This window comes from Mizuhopecten yessoensis, unplaced genomic scaffold, assembly GCF_002113885.1.
Source record: "Mizuhopecten yessoensis strain PY_sf001 unplaced genomic scaffold, ASM211388v2 scaffold11115, whole genome shotgun sequence".
NCBI classification, from domain to species: domain Eukaryota; kingdom Metazoa; phylum Mollusca; class Bivalvia; order Pectinida; family Pectinidae; genus Mizuhopecten; species Mizuhopecten yessoensis.
Genome location: NW_018408887.1, coordinates 348,848 through 368,380, shown reverse-complemented (window position 1 = coordinate 368,380; position 19,533 = coordinate 348,848). Strand labels below are relative to the sequence as shown.

The 19,533-nt window shown below is 34.2% G+C and overlaps 2 protein-coding genes across 7 annotated transcripts in view; one reads left to right on the top strand and one right to left on the bottom strand.

Annotated features, from left to right (window-relative positions):
• LOC110466085 (myosin-11-like) overlaps positions 1-2,312 on the top strand; it is an 18,935-nt gene extending 16,623 nt beyond the window's left edge. For all 3 annotated transcript variants that reach the window (XM_021522382.1, XM_021522380.1, XM_021522381.1), the window contains exon 5: positions 774-2,312. In XM_021522382.1, the coding sequence (XP_021378057.1) occupies positions 774-1,084 (311 nt within the window). In that variant the 3' untranslated portion in view covers positions 1,085-2,312. The remainder of the gene's footprint in view (positions 1-773) is intronic.
• A 3,504-nt stretch (positions 2,313-5,816) lies between these two features.
• On the bottom strand, positions 5,817-19,460 carry LOC110466060 (RNA-binding protein lark-like). Of its 4 annotated transcripts, XM_021522322.1 has the most exons (9): positions 19,368-19,460; positions 15,827-15,962; positions 15,318-15,401; positions 14,657-14,712; positions 14,047-14,412; positions 12,954-12,989; positions 12,484-12,519; positions 9,307-9,359; positions 8,589-8,614 (listed from the first exon to the last, which is right to left on the bottom strand). In XM_021522322.1, the coding sequence occupies exons 2-8, from the start codon at positions 15,947-15,949 to the stop codon at positions 9,353-9,355; spliced, it is 708 nt and encodes a 235-aa protein (XP_021377997.1). In that variant the 5' UTR covers positions 15,950-15,962; positions 19,368-19,460; the 3' UTR covers positions 8,589-8,614; positions 9,307-9,352. The 4 variants fall into 4 exon arrangements, with proteins under 4 accessions (XP_021377994.1, XP_021377995.1, XP_021377996.1 ...); XM_021522319.1 differs by lacking the exon at positions 9,307-9,359 and having other exon boundaries at positions 5,817-8,614; XM_021522320.1 differs by lacking the exons at positions 9,307-9,359; positions 12,484-12,519 and having other exon boundaries at positions 5,817-8,614.
• Positions 19,461-19,533: the final 73 nt, after the last annotated feature.

The window sequence follows — 19,533 nt, the reverse complement described above, 5'->3', positions numbered from 1 at the left end:
AGATATAGTGAGATCCTTACTTTGTATTAGAGTAAGATATAGTGAGATCCTTACTTTGTATTAGAGTAAGATATAGTGAGATCCTTACTTTGTATTAGAGTAAGATATAGTGAGATATAGTGAGATCTTTACTTTGTATTAGAGTAAGATATAGCAAGATGGATCTTACTTTGTATCAGAGTTCAATATAGCGAAATCCTGCTACATTTCATTTCTTTACATAATCTTTGTTACAGAAAAGGACTAATTTAGTTGGAATATCTGATGTCCAAGTATTCACTTTATTGTAATAATAATAATCATAGACTTTATTTATTAAGCTCATTTTTTATTGTTATTTTTATAATTATTATTGTTATAATTATAAAGTGAATACTTTGACATATACAGTGCATGTCCTTTACCTAAATCTTAACACTTATGAAGTTTGATGCAAGAAGAGCCATATCTTCAGTTCGATATAATATCTTGACTCTGCATCAGAGATATGTATTTTTAAAGTCATAAATTCGTTTAAATGTGCGTGAGGCATTGAAAACATATTCAAGTAGTACGCGAAAAAGCATTTGTATAGAATGTTTAAGAGAAGATAAATGTTAAGTGAAACATGAATTACGCTGCTCAAAAAGATTTAGTACTATAAGTGCAACATATAACTACACTAGATATAGTTTGATATATGGAAAGGATTCACGACACTAGTTGAAGTAGAAGTAGTATTCAGAAACACAGAAAACAGCATCTGTATAACGTGCTAACTTTACCCTATACAGAGTTTGAATCCCACAAGACGGACCTCCAGGAAGAACTTCAGAATGTACGAATGCTGAGGAGCGACTCGTGTCTACGCCAGGAGAACGAGGAGATGCGATCCGAGATGGACATTCTTCAGGAAGAAAACCACCGACTCAAGGAGATGATCCGACAACTCGAAGAAGAGACTAAGCCCCAGAGCCAAGATGGTGGCGCTTTTATGGGACAGAACGAGAAAAAACCCGAACAGAAGGCACCAGATACAAACGATTTGCAACAGTTAAATGTCGATTATGAACAGTTGAATATCGACACTATCGCCTTAGTTTAACTTAGCGCGTTCAGATATATCACAAATGATGTGTTACTGTCAATGGGATTTCCAAATATTTCAAGACTACTGGGATAGCCCCAGAAATTAACCCCTTTATCAAAAGACAGTTTGACCGATGTTTGTCTGGGGGTACTGTTTCGTTTCAAGTATGTTTTAACAATTATCTTAACATGTTTGACCAAAGTATAAGTTGTACTGTGTATACCTTGGGTAAGCCTCAGTTGAATACAACTGAACAGTATTCTTCCTAACATGAAGTACATCTTTTTCGAACGTATAATCACTTTTTCGTGCATTACAAATAGGAGCGAGCACCTAAATGTGTAGATCGAGTATTGTAATCGTACACATTTCAATGTCATTTCCAATGAAGTGTCATTGCTCGGGAGGTAACTTCTTAAACATTGTTGGTACCTAGATGAATCTCAATGCAAGTATTAAGGCACCTTTGAAATTCAAGGCTCCCGTTCTCGGTACACAAATCTGCGCCGTTGGAATATGTCTTGACAGAATGGAAGGTTCGCGTTAAGCATTACGATTTTCATTTCATTCTTTTTGTTCATTCTTTTTTTAAGGGCGTGTATGTCTATTGATTTGTCTGTACAATCTGCTGCAAAGGTGTTTCGTACATTGAGAGCCTTTGATTTCGTCCATTACATATCAAGGGTGCAGAGAAGTTGTGTGTCGAGATCGAGAACGGAACAGCGGAACAATTGGATTTCGAAGTTGATACTAAGGATATCAGTGAAGTGTGTATCATTAAGGGTAATGTTAGTTCACATAGTAGCATCATTTGTTTTCCTATAATTTAATAATTGTAATCCTTTTTTCAAATTGATTCACCACTGAAAAATATGGTATTTCAATACCGTTGCCTGGGGCAACTGATTATAGGGACATGTTGAACTGGAATCCAAGGGGAAATTCCCTGGTGGGAGGGGTGGGGGAGGGTCTGGGCAGCTTTGCCACAAATTAAGAAGTTGTAGAATTTTAGTCATAACAGGGCCAGACCAATCCTCGATATCCCCTTAAGTTACGCTCACTTTCGCTCTCTTCACCTCTGGAATATGTCATGGCAATATCGAAGGCTCAGTGTGCACCACCTTGTGGGTGAGACGGGAAGACTAGTATAAAGATCATGTCCGTCGCGTAATGGTAAAATTGACTGCCTTTGAATTCGGGTGTCGCTCCTCTGTGAAAGGACAGGTATCAGCCTAGCGATTGTTCAGGGTTTTTTTTTAACTTGAGACTAATTAATTAGCAAGCCGTGTGCCTTCAATTTTGCTATGGCATAGTCCAGGGGTGCAGAGAGCGGATGAGCGTAACCCTTGGAGTACCGAGTATGGGCTAGACCCCACCACGCCTTGCTACAATAGCATAGCTCCTGGCGACGAGATGATTTTGATATACATATGTAGATACTGTGTCAGGTGGGGGTGTTAATATCGGTACTACAGCCCTCCAACCCTAGGGCACGACCATATGAACCATGTTTTTTCAAATAAAAAAATCCGAAAAAAAAATCATTTCACAAACATTTTTACAGTTTTAGGTTAATTATTGTCACAATATAAGTCGATATACTTAGTATCATACCCGTCACCAATCTACCTTCATCCGCAGATCAGTGTTATAATACATAGGAATTTAATTCAATGTCAAATTGTTGTCATATATTTATGTTCTGATGAAATAAAATATTGTTTTATCTAATATTAAATTTGACTTGAAGTCCATTCCTGTAGTTCCTTTGGCGACAGAGCACTATAAGTTGCAGCTTATGATATCAAAATTATACTGAAGGCCGAGATATCAATCACCAGTTTTAGGTGTCCGATCTTCAGCAATCTCCGAGTGTTACCTAATTTCCTAATTGACAGGAGGGGGACATTGTGACAACTGGTATCCGCATCGTCGGATAACCACGGCTGAAGCGAAACGAAATCAGCCGTGAGTATCCGATGATGTGGTAGTCGAAGAGAGACAACTTCTTGTGTTTCATAGTTGGGTTAAACCATAAACAAGATGTTCGGATACTTTAATAATCATGACGAGATGTTCTTGTTGAAAGCAACCATACTACAGGCAAAATACCATTGCCCTATGCTTCTTTGTTATTCAGAAGAACAGTTAAATGTTGCAACACATTTGACCCTTGCGACTTTAAAGAAGGTCAAGGTCATTTATTTATTCAAACTTCATAGATCTATATAGCTTAGGGGGCTAATTGCCAAATATGATCACATAGGCATCAAACTATTTGACCTCTGCAGCCTTCGCTCGAATTCTTGAGGTTCATTGATTTGAACGTATTCAGAATCATTTCATGGTTTCATATATTTTAGAAACATTGTAGCACTCCACCAAAACACGGTACTGGCCAAATATAATCACCAGGGCAGTTTAGTAATTCAGGAAAAGTCATCTGAAGGTGTGTGTTTTTTTTACATATATTTGACCTCTTTGACCTTGAAAGTAGGTCAAGGTGATTGATTTGATGAAACTCCGTCCAAAATAACCATCCCGTGGTCTTTCAGTATTCTTCAGATAAAAAAAGTGTTTTTTTGTGATTTACGAGGCTTTCACCAGTGGATCTAGGTAAGGGTAGATTTGCACGGTGTCGGTCACTCTTTCTGAAAACACTTTTAGCTAAATAATATCTTTCCACATATTTTTCTAAGCAGGACTTTGTTCGCTGACAGTTGTAGACGGAATTCTTTTTAACTTAAGTCTTACGGAAAAACTGCAAAAAAAATCTGTAGGCAAAATATAATCGTTACACAATTAACAAGAGGTGAATTATATAACATCATCAAAATACTGTTTCCGTGTACAGAAAGTTTTAAAGGATAAAAAAAACACTTAATGTTTTATGACAATTTGGAACTATCAAATCCTTAACTGAGGGTGCTACCTCCCTATCCTGTGACATCAAGAATTCTTCCAAGTTTCAGAAGATTATAACTAATAGATACTATACTGAAAACAGACTATTATTTTATATCAATACAGTGGACATCTTGTTGCATGGAATCTATCGGAATATGCTTGTAAAAATACTTAAATATCAGCATAGACCCATGGAATTTTCAATAAAAACTTTTTCATATGCTGTTTACTTTTAATATTGGACGACACCTTATTTTGTCAATGATGAAAACTTTAGCAGTCTTTTAGTAAGTTTTCAAATAAAATGTACATACATGTATATTCATTGAAAGATACTGACAACAATAATAGACAAGAGATCCAAGAGGGATCTTGGCGCCCACCATTGAACCATCTTCATTAGTTCTTTGTCAGTTCAATCTTTTCTCTGATCTGTTTGATCGAGTCATGTTAACAGTAAATGCACATTTAGGTAACTTTTGATCTAAACTTAATAGTGCTGTGTATAGACAACCTTCAAAGTGAGTTTGTCATTTCACATATTTACTAGTACAATACTTAATGTGAAAGAAATAGAATTGATAATTGGAATATGAGAAAGATCTGTTTAGTTCTTCCTTAAGCCATTACGTTTCTATGATCAGTCTCAAAATATAACATGCACAACGAGGTATGAATGGGAACCTACATATCAAATTTGAGAAAGATCCCTCAAGTAATTTCTGTAAAAAAGTACTTACAAACCCTCAAAAAATCTTTTGCTGTCTGACATTTTGTTTATCTGATCAGTTTCAAATGAAAATATGCACAACTAACGACCAAGGGGAACCTACATATAGGATTTGAGAAAGATCTCTCAACTTCTTATTGAGAAACAGCAATAAAAAGTATACACTTTCAAAATCCAAGATGGCTGCCTGTCGGCCATTTTGTTTATCTGATCAGTCTAAAAAAGTTAACCTCCACAACGAAAGACCCAAGGAAAACCTACATATCAAATTAGAGAAAGATCCCTCCAGTACTTACCGATAAATAGCTATAACAAACCTTCAATGTCAAAATCGAAGATGGCTGCCTATGGGCCATTTTGTTTATCTGATCAGTCTCAAAATTAAACATGCACAACTACAAACATAGGGGAACCTACATAACAAATTTGGGGAAGATCCCTCCATTACTTTCTAAGAAATAGTGATAACAAACCTGTAATGTCACAATCCAAGATGGTGGCCTATCAGCCATTTTCTATATCTGATCATGCACATGCACAAGGGGAACCTACATATATAATTTGAGATACTTTCTAAGAAATAGTGATAACAAACCTTCAGTATCAAAATCCAAGACAGCTGCCTGTCGGCCATGTTGTTTATCTGATCAGTCTCAAAAGTTGCCTCACACAACTTAATATCAAGGGGAACCTGTATATAAAATTTGAAAAAGATCCCTCAGGTACTTCCTGAAAAAGCGATAACAAACCTTCACCATCAAAATCCAAGATGGCTGCCTGTCGGCCATATTATTTATCTGATCAGTCTCAAAAGTTCCCCTGCACAACTAGGGACCAAGGGGAACCTACATATAAAATTTGAGAACGGTCCCTCGGGTGCTTTTTTGAGAAATAGCGATAACAAACCTTCACTATTAAAATCCAAGATGGCTGCCTGTTTGAGAAAGATCCGTCTGGTACTTCTTGAATTGTTTAAGGACAGACCATGGAACACGGATGCAGGGCAATTTGAATAGTCCACCATCAGATGATGGTGGGCTTAAAATGCATGCACCAATGCTTTACTTAATTCCTCAACAAAACTTAACAGCACAATAACAACAAACAGACTTTTTTTTTACAAAACATTTATTTTACAAGGTACTCGCATGATTTTTGAAAATGATGAAAGAGATGAAAAACAAGAAGATCAATGTTTCCTACGTGAAATATAACACCCTATGACTGGTTATTTTGACAGATTTAGTCATTGCTTGTACATTTGAATATATACATTCACATACATTATCCATATTCACAATGGCGAAGAGTTGAGACCAATGTAACAACAGTGAATCCTACAACCCACTAAATTAACCTGCAATAAGGTAAATGTACTTAAACACTCAATCTTGTCACTTTGTCCCCTCCGTGATACTTCAGACCTGGCCCCTATCTGTCACTGCCCCCTTTCCCTACCCTACCCTACAGTTACAAGTTTACTCCGAGACCCTTTCATACTCAAGTCTACACTGATGATTAACTGTATCTAGGCCGGAGGTTAAAATGGACCCTTCAAGCTAATTGCCCATTTTCTAAGCAAGCATGGACACACCATGAAGTGGTGAGACCCTGCTGCCTGTCCCTTTAAGTCTGGGTCCAATATGTCTGCCCCTAAATGATGGACCTCAAGAGGTTGACAGCCCTCTTCAGATCCAAAGAACAAAAACTGGAAGAACTCAATAATGTGTACAAATTTGTTACGATATGCGATTTCTTACATCAAACATAATTTCAATTATTGACATATAAATGACTTTGTAAATAAACAACACAACAGCAGCTATGTACATAAAGTACATAAACAGGGGTACATCATATACAGCAACATCTAAAACACACTTAGGAAAGGAAAAACATTCTGGTATTTTTATAACACAACCTTCCTTCCTTTAAGGATGAACTGGCCGTGACAATTCTAATTGTGTAGAGCATTTTCAGTCATGAGTGTTGCATCATAATACTTGTACATAATCACCATGAATAGGACTAAATACTTTATCTTAACCAACAAAAGCTTCTGGCTTGATTGATATGTTTGTGAAGATGTTTCAAACTTAGTAACTTACTTAATGTCATGCTAAATTTACATCTGTACAGGAAATCAACTGGAAAATATTGTTTTTAAAATGTTAACAGATCTTAATTCTTAAGCAATTATGCCTGAAACTTAATTATTTCCATCGCATTAACAAAGATCAAACTGTTAATATGGAGTATTAAATGTGCATCTAGGCACTCAATGTGATAAGTTTGCAGGCTTTTTAGCTTATTCCAAAAATGTATCCAAGTCTGAATCAAACTTACAACATATAACACTCAAGACACAACAGCATTTTTATTTTTACAAGGAAAAACTTTTATTGGTTGTCCAAGCAGAAAGTTATCAGATAAGAAGTCATACAAATTTTTGACAGTTGATCATAGAAAGTAAAGCTTTTATATAATATCCTACGCGAACATGACAGATATTAAATCCCTACACATAACGAGTATCTCTGATGTTCAACAAAGATGAACAACAGATCTGGGACATTTGCTGTGTGATTTACATCACATTCAATAGGACAACTTCCTCCACAAAGTGGTGCCTCAAAGGAAAGCCTTTCATCTTCTTAATTCTCATTTTCAGGGACTTAATGAATTTCATGCATGATTGTCAAACACCCTGATCACCCAATAGAATAGACACAAAATATCTTAACATCATTTAGTGGAACTGACTGAGATTTCTGCTAGGACAACCATTCTAGTGCACACATCTTGTTAAACCAGTTGTTCGAATTTCATAAAACTATACACACATACACCCTTTCACATCTTCAAACAACAATCTCCTTAGGCTACACAAATGATGCGTGATATGGAGACTTGCACTACTGTAATCCTCACACAAGGAAAAGTCGCACAAAGTGGAGGACATAACTCGATTAAAACCTACACATATGTAACAGAATTAAAAACCCTACATACGTAATGGAGGCTTAATTAAAAGTCCTGTATATACATAACGGCGGGCTTAACCGGATTACTAAAGAACTTCATATTTAATAATGAAGGACATCACTACTCGGAGACAATATCATCTTACACACACAGATTAAATTTACCACATTTACAAAGTCTTTTGACATAAAAACTTTTTGGGCTACACAAGTGAGGCATGTCTTTAATTACCAAATCTTGCCATGCAAAATCACAATTTGACTGAGTTTGCTAGCCTTGTTTTCAATCTTTACTATTAGACTAGCAAGGTAATGGGCTAATTGCTATATAAATACAACAATCAGCTGCTGTCATAATCTAATAAAAAAAAAAAAATTGTAGAAAGAAAAAATAGCACAAAAACTCACTAATTTTATATAACATGAATTAAATCATGTGAAAACACACCTTTACTAATAATATATAAATGTGTAAAACGCTTCATTAATTTTACATAAAAAAAAAAATATTGCCCTCTTTCAACATGACATTCCTTATTTCTGTACCATCTTCCGTCTTTCCACAATGAAGTGAATTCCTGCCAGTTATCCTCCACTAAGTCTGTTGATATATTTTTTCCGGAGGTGGGATAAAAGTTAGTGCATGTCATGACAAATGAATGCTGTTAAATGAGAGGTCAAAAGAAAATTGGTTCTGTTTGAAGAAAACTCTGGTCGTCATCTTTCTGCTGTCCAGGTTTAGCTGCCTGTTTTGGGTAACCTGGTCGTGCTGGTGGAGTTTTGTAAAAACGATCATAATAACTCTGTGCAGATGCGGAAGAAGATTCGTGTCCATTTTCATAATCAGCTTGGTAACCATTATAGTAGTCACTGCCCCTAGGGGGGAGGGAAGGGGGGGCCTCTGCACGCTCCTCAGGGGCATATCTGTCAAAAGAATCCATAGGGTTCAAATGGCTGTCAACAAGATGAATACTCAAACCATATGTATGTCAGACAGCTTAACACATACTGCAGTAATGATAAAAACACAATTCATGACCTGACAAAATCTTAATAATAAAGTAGAATCGGAATGTACCATACCTTAATATAGGACAGAATGGTTACGGCAATCGACTAAACTTATTCTTAAGCTAAAGCCATCTTGGAGATTGTATTATTGGTGGTTATTTTCAAATTCCTCAGAGTTCAACCAAAATGCTAATTTTATCAACACATGTATAATGTAATATTTTAATTTGGAAAGTTATTAGTGGTATGTGAGTGTTGCATTGTATCCTAATGTACATCATAAATTTAAGTTGCAATTATGAGCTTTGTAGCCCAGATTGTTCACCTTTCAATACAAATATGCTAACTTTACCTTTTCAATGATATGATGAGAATGTACCAATTATTTGAAAAGTTAATCTAAATGTATAAATTTACAGGAGGAGAAGAAATGAAATTAGTTATCAAATACTTTAGTGTGCCTGTTAGGAACCAAGATATCTATATTCCTTACTCTTGTGGATGCACTGGTGACTGATGAAAAAAGAAACGGTTGGGGGAAATATTTGTTTGTCCAGAATATTTTGACTTAGATATGTTCCAGAGATGACATAAACAAATCTTACCCCTTGGGTAGTGATTTTCTTCTACAGGGGAGTTTGATTCTACCGATCATTTGCTGTATATTGTGAAATAAAAATGATTTACTTCATAAAATTAAAATATATTTTATCTATAGAGTAGCTACTTTTTACAGGAAATGTTTTTTATTATTACAGAAAATTGATTACATTTTTTTATATTTATGCCACCTTTCGATATAATTAGGTAAAAATACAATCAGATAACAGTTATACCCTAGATTTCCTGATCACAAAAATGGGCATTATTCGCATCAATATGTCTGTACTTAGCACCCAACGTTCTACTATTCCCAATGATCATATCAGATAACTGAGTGATATTTTTTGTGCAAAGGATTTTCTGGCTACTTTTTTGAAAGTTAAAGCAGGGTTTTTTCATAATTTTGATAAAAATGCAATTTCATGTAGTGATATAAAATAGTAAAGGATACAAAGCCTTATAACCTTGGACTTCTATTTATAAAAAGGCCACCAGTGAACCACACCTCTGATTACAGTACATGCAGTTCATAATTCCATGTAAAAATACATGCAAGCATTTTTTGTTTAATGAGGTAAAAAAAAATATTAGTTCTTTGCTGTAAAATCCATTCTGTTAGAAGATGTATTTCTATGACTATCACTAAGTTCTGCAGCTAGATCATATTATCTTCTTTTTTCAAATTGTGCATGTTTAACATGTTATTTAATATTAGAATAATCCGTCACAATTCTTTATAAATATATAGAGTTTTTACTTTAACTGTATAAACATTTACATTTATTGTATGAAGTCTTTAACCTGACAATGTCTACATTAACATATATTAGCCAAAATGGGATAAAAAATGCAATAATTGATGTCACTAAAATGGGTTTTTTTACAATGAAAATCATCCCATCATCAAAGTATTTAAATTGACTTGTACCACAATCAACCTCATCAAAATTTCATATGGGCTATAGTTATCAAGATATAACGAGGCCCATGTCACCCAAGTTCTGATATATTGATACAAAGAGTTGATTTTTGTTTTTAAAACATGAACAGAAGTATTATTCAAAGTGACAAAAAACAATAAAACAACCTTATTCAACCTTATCTAGCATACAGATTTAAGACTGAAAAGTATTTGAATTTACCACCTCTGATTCTAAACAAAGAAATTTTAGCACAGCGACTCCTTTGGGTGCCCTTGGGGGTAGAGCTGGCTAAAAATGTTCAAAGTATCAAACTGTCAACCCAGGGTTATAATTCCAATCAAAGTTATCAACATGTAATATTCAATGTATCATTTGCCATAATAAATTTTGCCCCTGGGGGTCAGTCAGGGCTGATATGTGCATACCATCAAACTGCTATCCAATACTGATAATGCTAACCCAAATTGAATTACTTCCAATGGAAATTAAACAAATGTTCGTCCAAAATGTGATTTCCCTATATAAACTATAGTAAAGTTTACCACCTCCCCAGGGGGAAACGTGAGACCCCAGGGTCAAGAAATTCACAATTTTGGTAGAGCACCTTAAAACCCTTCCATCTATGAAGAGTATTTGATTCTACCATATCTTGGTCTTAAGAAATTTTAGTCAATTTGACCCTTTTTTGCCCCACCCCGCCCCTCAGGCCCCTGGGGACCAAATCAGCCACTTTTTTTGTTGACCATTGGCTATGGAAGGTTTCTGCAAAATTTCATTGAAATTGGTTCAGGGGTTTTGGAGAAGAAGTCGAAAATGTAAATTGTTTACGGACGGACGCCGGACAAAAGGCGATCGCAATAGGTCACTTGAGACTTTGTCTCAGGTGACCTAAAAATACCAAGAACACACAAGAAATTAGATTAAAAAGGAGTTATAATCTACTGATGTATTAAAGAGAACGTGAATATAACACATCAAGTTTGTTTTAATAAAATATTTCTGCAAGCACCAAATACAATATCAAAAGTTAAAAACATTCATTAGGCAATTGCAATCTTTCTGTGTTGAATGTAGTCTAAATAGGGATTTTACAGCATAATGTCTGATTTTTAATTCTTCTTCTTTATACTCATACCAGATATCATGAGCAAATTTAAACATTAAATTTTTGAATACAATACATCTAAAAATCCTGTCTGGATTTACAAAATTCCAATAATAGTCATAACGGTCCATATTTATCATGGTTGACAAATTACTGAAAATAGGTATGAAGATACATATATTTGAAAAACCTACAACCTTAGCCCCTCTTTTTTTTAACTTCAAAGTCATGTCTAAGAATATTTTTGTATGTAAAATTCTACTTACATGTAAGTATGCAGAAAATGTTTTTCATTTTAGATACTTAAAAAAAACCACTTAAACCACAAAATTAAGACCTTCACCAAGAACAATCTTAAAACATTTTTTTCTTCTTTAACAAAATCAACATTTATGTAAAATGCACTGCCACATAACCACAATTACTGCATAAAACATACCCTGTCACCAACACTAATCTAGCAATGCACTGTGCAACACCAACAGACAAAACGTTGGTAAAAGTGTATCTTTCTCTGTACAAAAATACTGTCTAGTGCATCAAAACCTTTTTGCATAAGGTCACATTACAGTATTTTAATGTTTGTTGTTAAAGCCGAGTTTATCTCATGTGTAATGTGAAAACAACACGACATCGATAATGTTTGTATCATCATCAATTATAACTAACGCAAAGGAGAGAGAAACATGGTTAGCTTTTGATTTGAACATTTAGAAGCATTAAATTGCCTGTTTAAATAAATGTAGTTTTCTTTTTGGCAAGGGCACATTACTCAAAAAAAAATCTATATTAACTTAAGTTTGTCAAGTTTGTCATCATTACTCAAATAATTCCGTAAGAATTTACTGGAAGATATAAGATATGTGAAAATGAATTACTAAAATATCTGTCCGACTTAAAAATAAAATGGTTCTTATTCAGAAGATCAGATGGGGAAATTTGAATATAACTAAGTTTTTCAATCAACATTACAAATCCAGTTGGCCATTTTGTGCCTATTCATATGGGAAAATTTGTATTGAGCTTTGATATGACATAAATCCAGTCTTTTAATCTAGGTACACAACACCATAATGCAAAGCTGTAAATAGAATGAAAATTCTGATTACTGTATATAAAGACACCATGATAATGGGCCTGTTATTTCTCACCTGGCTTCACGGTAATAAGGATCATCATACCGGTACCTGTTTAAAAACATCACTCACTTTAAAATTGTGATACTTAAAACTTCTACATTGCCCCGCTCTTTTTTTATCAATGACTACATAATTTGAGTCCAGGTCAAAATGACCAATTCAGTAAATTTCCTTGCACTTTGATGAACCATCCATCATCAATACCAAGTTATTCTCTACTTGATTTTTAATATGCCTGGAAAATTAAACAGCTGCACTGCAGTTAATATTCAATATATGTGCATTACAAATTATTACATATTCATCTTCTACATGGATCTATTATATTTTTTAATGTTTTAGAAATCATAAATTGGCATCTGATTAGGAAGACAAAGTATGATTATCTACAGAACTGTCTACATCAAAATTCATGGAAATTTACTTTTTGATTTACTGTTAGTGGAGAAAAATTGTCAATAATTACAATATGCATGTCTCACCTCGCCTCTGGGTAATACGGGTCATCTTGTGGGTACCTGTTTGAAGAATACAGCTTACTTTCAAACCCATTTACAGATTTAATTAAACATCTCAATTTTCTGTGTACTTCAGAAATGGCCAAATGAAATATTAACCAACAAATCTTTTTTTTATTTACATATAAAATACATTTATAGAAAAAGAGAACAGGCTAAAATTTAGACTAAATTAGTCACTCTGGTCTGCTGCATAGTTTTAATGAAACTTTTTTTCCTATAAAAATCCAAGCTCTCTTAAGACTATTTTGTTGTGATATGTGATGAGTATTTTTCCTAAACAATTGATTGATGTATATGGTTATTATTTCTATTACCACTCCAGGTAACAATTTATTGATGCAATTTATTACAGACTACATATCTAGCTGTAAACAGTGTCAAAGCTAATTAGACCTGCTCTATATCATACTATCAATGCTCTGGAAATGTAAGATGGAATGTAAAAGGGTTTTTTTGGTAGCATTGTTTTCTGCAAGGTAAAATGGCAGGTAATTTGATGCCTGTTTAACATTATTTGATAATGACATGTACAGTTTAATATGAACTTTAACAGGAATTGAGAATTTTAGGATGATTGAAAATAAGGATACTGGATTCACAAATTTAATGCTATAGTAAGTTTATTTCATTCATAAAATAAGTTTATGTATGCCATACAATTATCTAGACACAGATTAAATTCAACTTCTGAGTACAATATCTCGTATTATTGCTTTTATGTATTGAACTTTATAAACTGGGTTAACAAACAGGAAACTTGAATATCAAACATAACAGGGACTGAGAATAAAACACCTTGGATCAGGCTACACCAGAGTACATGGGAACACCACACTCAGGTGGGGATTCATATATACTCTAATAGTTAAGCATGCAAAGTTCAAAATAAGATCATTCCCTTTATTAAGACTCAAATTCATATGAAATACTTAAATTAGCAAAACCTTATTATAGTAATCACAACACTGGCCTGTCCAAGTTGTTTTTCCTCTAGCCTTTTGCATAATCATGAAAACTTGAATAATCATGAAAACAGTGTGGTGCATGTGTTTACCTGGGTCTACTATAGTAATCTGGTGGCGGCCTCCTGTAGGGGTCAGATGGAGGGGCCCTGGGTCGCTCATATGGCCTGTCATAGGGGTCAGGGGGTGGTGGCCTTCTGTCATAAGGGTGATATCTATCCCTCAGATAGCGATCCTCAGGAGGGGGTGGTGGACGTCGATCATCTGATCGTGGTCGCTCAGCACCATACGGCCTATCATAATAGTCATAGGGTGCTGGCCTTCTGTAATATGGATCATATTCTGGAGGTGGTGGGGGACGGCTGTCACTAGGATATCTGTCTGATCCTCCTCTACCTCTACTTCCTCCTCCTCCTCCACGTCCTCTCATAGGACCACCTCCACCACGCCCTCTGCCGCTGTAGGGGGAAAAGATTACATGCAGTCAAAATAACACCTTTTCATAACAGTATTTTAGAAAGTTGCAACAATGATTGGGAAACCAATATCATAGCAAGGAAAAGGGTAGTTCTTATGATTGCTTTTTTTTTGTCGAGATAAGAAACTAAAAAGTATTCAATTAAGTTTAGCATTATAACAATTTTGATCTTCAAATGAATTTGGTTTAAATCCATAAAATCTTTCCCAATCAAGAAAACTTACCGGCCTCGGTCACCTCCAAAACCCCCTCGCCCTCCTTTTGAGGTACCAGTGGACAGCTGTTGAAAAAAAAAAAAAAAGTTCAATAAATAATTTAAATTGCAAAACCAACCAGATAACATCTTTATCAAAAGAAGAACAAGTAAATCTCATTACAAATCTCTAGCACACTTGAATGTAATATGGATCTTTCTTAAAATCAGCCTTTTTCCTTACAGGTTCTATTCAAACAGGTACACATTTGCACCGACACTGATTTAATTTCAGTGTTTTTCTTTATGGTGAAGGAAAATTTCAAAATTAAAAGTTCAGAATCAACTTATTGTTAAAAAGTAATAAAATCATATACAGAGATCATCACATCCCACAAACATAATTTACAAAATGAAACAAGAAAATCTACTCTGTCTTTGCGTATTGCAGAGTTATCTTCTCTTGTGAGCAGGTATTGATTGTTACATCATTGCTTTGTGCGAGAAAATTACGTCATTTTCTCAAAAATTGATGATGTTTCTCTCACAAACAAATGACCTAACAATCAATACCTGTTCACAAGAGAGGATAAGTCTGCAATACGCAAAGACGGAATAACTGACATTGAAACATTTTTTTGAAATGCCAGTGAAACACAAAAATTTGCTCTCATGTTTCTGCCCTTACATACCTCTACACGGATACGGTTACCCTTAACCGTTGTTCCATCTAGTTCCGTTATTGCAAGACGGGCATGGGGCTCATTGGACATGTGCTGAAACAAGAACCATTCATTAGAATCTGATACAGAGGATTTCTTTCCATATACAGCATATAAATTTTACCACTGGGTCCTCACATAAGAATACTTGGAGGTCACAAATTCGCAAAAAAAACTGGCGGTGGACATTTCTTTTCTTAAAATACTAAATAAATGGAGTGCAATAGAAATATTTCATACAAACATTTGTTTGTGATACATTATTATACACTTGTTAATAATGGTAATGGTTTGGTGAAGGGAATTGTACAAGAGCTGGAAACCAACTCGACTCATTTTCAAGAAATTTTGGCCACTCTTGGCAGCAATATCACAAACTAAGACCTGGCTTATGCATTTACTCAACTCAAAAAAGACAATAGTCTTCAGAGGTTTTAAATTGTCTATCAATTCAAAACAGACTTCATAAATTTCATTACCACAAAGCCATAGTTCTTTAGAACGTCGCATTCGCTCACTTCACCATACTTTTCGAAGAGGACACGAATATCGTATGCTTCGGTGTTTCCACTCAGGTTACCGATGAATATTTTTTGCGGCATCCTTTACTCCCATCTGTAAAAATAAATATATAAATTAGCTAAATCTTGGAAATACTACTACATGTATGCTGAAAAAATAGTTTCATAAAGTACTATGCTTATGCCACTCATCTCAGAAATATACATACATCAATATATATATAATAGACAATGTTCTTAATCCCTATACTAAGTCATTTCTTAAAGCGTTTGTATTGTACAAAACACCGATCCATGATTTGTATGAAATTAAAATATAGTTGGTAGGATTTTTTCAGTAGTTTGTGCATATATGCTAAAAAAACAGATGAATAAATGCAAAATTTCTTTTGTGTTTGTATATCAATGTCACTTAAAACTAACTATTTTGAAATGCATCTTTAATGCAAAATGTCTGCCATTACTTAGTTCTGAAATTGAATACTGCATGCATGTGAAATCATGAATGCAGATTAAATGAAAATAGTTAATATTGTTTTTGCTTGATGACAGTTGTACATGTGCATAGGTAGTATTACCATGGTGGGTACATTAACCTAAAACTGTAAATATGATGGAAACAGCTTATATTTCTGGTAATATATAAATTTAGGTTCAAATTTGAAGGATAAATAGACGACAAATACTTACCATTTCATTAGGCATATATAAATATTAAGAAGTTTTTTAACGATTGTTTAATGCTGTTATGTCTCAATAACAAGGTGTTCACTAATGAAAACTGTGATTTGATTTGTTGTCCAGCATGGACATAATTGAAATATTATTTTTAATAAAACATCATATCCTCTTAAATCATACAAAGTTAATACCACAACAGTTAACCTATTTTTTCTAACCTGTTTATCACACTGATTTTTGATAAACTATATCAAAATTTAAATGCAGATTAAAAGTAAAACTACTGACTAATAATTCAATAACTTTTAAACATATATAGTGTTCTTTCTGTGTAATTGGACATGGATCAAATGTAGTTAATTTAAATTTCCTTAAAGCCTTGGGAATTTGAACCAAAGCCAAACAATCAAACATGCACTTACACACAAACACAGTTGTAGTTATAGCAACTTCCTTCATTCTCATAAATATAGCACACTTGTTTTTCATTTCAAAATTGTTTCTTTGAAAAGATAGATAGAAACAGCCTTCACTGAATGAAATCACTATGACAGATTTCAATTTAATGAAACTAAAACTCCAGCGAATAATATGTTTTATTAAGTTCTCCAGCTGTCTGTAAAGGTTTCCTCCTCTGCAGCTTTCATCAGATATTCTGGAAATAAAACAGAAAAAATACACTATATGAATAGCAAAGGGTCCAGATTTCCTCTCAAGAATTTTTAAAAGGATCATAGTGCTTCATCAGAATCGATAGAAACTTTAATTTCAATTTAAGAAAGGCTTATTGAATGTAGTCTTCAAGTGATAAAAAATATGGAAGAGCAATGAATTTAGTGTCAATCCATATAAACAAAATTGTTGAAAATTTCATATTTTAACTGCTATTCTTATTTAAAGAAAATTACCATATTGCGAAAAAAAGGAGACTTAAATAAGAAAGTATTGTCTTCTTAATATGACAAACTGCTATCTAACACAAGACATCCTTAACTTAAAACTGTGAAATGACATTTCACAGAGGACACATCCTAATTAATAGAGTTGAATAACGGCGAACGGCTTTCACATCGACGAGATCAGATGTGAAAATTGTTTCGAATTAAACATGAAAATGATTTTGGTAGCTTCAGAGAAATCTCGGCATCATAATCAATTTATTATTATAATTTAGCAGTAGTTTTTCGTGAGCCGAATTCTGGACAGTATGTATGGATATCACGTGTGGTCATTATCAACTTGCCCTGTCGTCAAACGCGAGGTATATGCATAACCCTAAATATTTATAAATATTTATTATAGAATCCTGTTGACAACTTTTGTCAAAGAAGCTATCCTTAAAAGACTTACCTCTGTTCGGTTCTGATATTCGGTCGCACGTGTCCAGTCGAATCATACGGTATATCGGAAGACCTTTAGCATTTGTATAAACCAAGGAAAGAAGAAAGGACTTCCAATCGGAATTCACATAATCGATCGTATAAAGGCTTTGAAGAGGCTTTAACGGAAGTAAATAATATAACATCAAACCGGAAAATTAACGAAAAACAATGAAATTCTGTGAGGAGCATAAAAATGAGTACAATTCGTTTTTGAAAATGTTTTTTCTCATAAAAACAACTTTCTCACTCATCCATTAATTAAAGGAACTTAAACACAAAGTGATTATTGTTTCTTCATTCCTTTTAAAACAATTGGTTAGAACTATCATATCTTCATTCAAAATAACTGAGGCGTGATTGTAACAGAATCTCCTTGTCAAACACTATTAAACTGGAAAAATGCACTTCCCTGAATTCAAAATTTGTTCTAAATGATGCTACTCATACAAATTTGTATTTGTAGCTAATGGCTAATCACATGGACAGTCCTCAGTCTTATTGCATACATATAACTTACTTGGCATACTGAACCTGTGAGACTTCATCATATTCATGTTTAAGTCCCTTTAACTATATAAAATTATAATGCGATGAATTTGTTTTGATATATCAACAAATCCTTTTCACATTTATAATAACCTGTAGTCTAATGAAAGTAACCAATTCGACTAGGAGTATGAAATTTTCGATTGTGACTTTTATTTGCATCTTAGTTAATATACGGTCGAGAACGGTCAACCTGAACACTCATGTTCGGCAAAAACCTTGAGTTTTAGGATACTAACAAATAAACTCCTTTATTGTAATTATCTGTTGCACAGAGTACTCGAAAGAGTGCGTTGCAGTATTCAGATAGATTGTTAATTTGAAACTTGGAATTTTTTAGTTAAACATTGGTTTTCTTCTCAATCTTGATTTTCATGTCACTGAAAATAAATGGGAAATTGTTAAAAATTTAGGGATGAGAAAATATCGACCAGTTTCAAACTTAAAAACGTCCACTGTGACATCAAACAAAGTCATGCGATCGCGTTTTCGGGCGAATTCGTGGAACCGGTGACTCACCCGATCGATTCCCATCGGAAAGTTGGAAGGAAGAGGGGGAGCGTTTATCATGTTTAGGCCTAATACTCTATGAATTTGTGGAAATTTTGATTCAACTATGAATGAGGCCATCCATGTAGTATAAATAATTGTAAAACGGTCATTATCCCATATGGAAAACGGTAAATTGCTTTTGAAAGCAACAGAGTGCCAAAGAAAATGCATTGTCTTATTTTCGAGCATTCGCCGGCGTCGGCATAACGGCATTGTGCTATACGAAATCATCGTAAAATAGCAAAGGGTTCGAGTTCGATATACATCATTTCCATTTCAAAATGGGTTGTGATGGTTGATAATCAACAGGAATGGCAGACATAGTTTTATATACAAACCTGATGATGTAAATTTTGAAGAAATCTACGAAATTCAGACGAGATCCCGCACAACGTGCTTCCAAAATGGCGGAAATTTGTGGAAGTGACGTCACTGTGAGCTACTCGACATATTTATGAAAGCTGCAATTTCATTGGTCAATTAAGGAGCATTCTACCAATAGCA

Excerpts from the sequence above, each read along its gene's own strand:
- LOC110466060 (XM_021522319.1), bottom strand. The coding sequence starts at position 15,949 with ATGCCGCAAAAAATATTCATCGGTAACCTGAGTGGAAACACCGAAGCA. Across the intron at positions 15,402-15,826 it reads TAAAGAACTATGGCTTTGTG|CACATGTCCAATGAGCCCCA; the intron begins GTAATGAAATTT and ends TTCTTGTTTCAG. Across the intron at positions 14,413-14,656 it reads TTTGGAGGTGACCGAGGCCG|CGGCAGAGGGCGTGGTGGAG; the intron begins GTAAGTTTTCTT and ends TTCCCCCTACAG.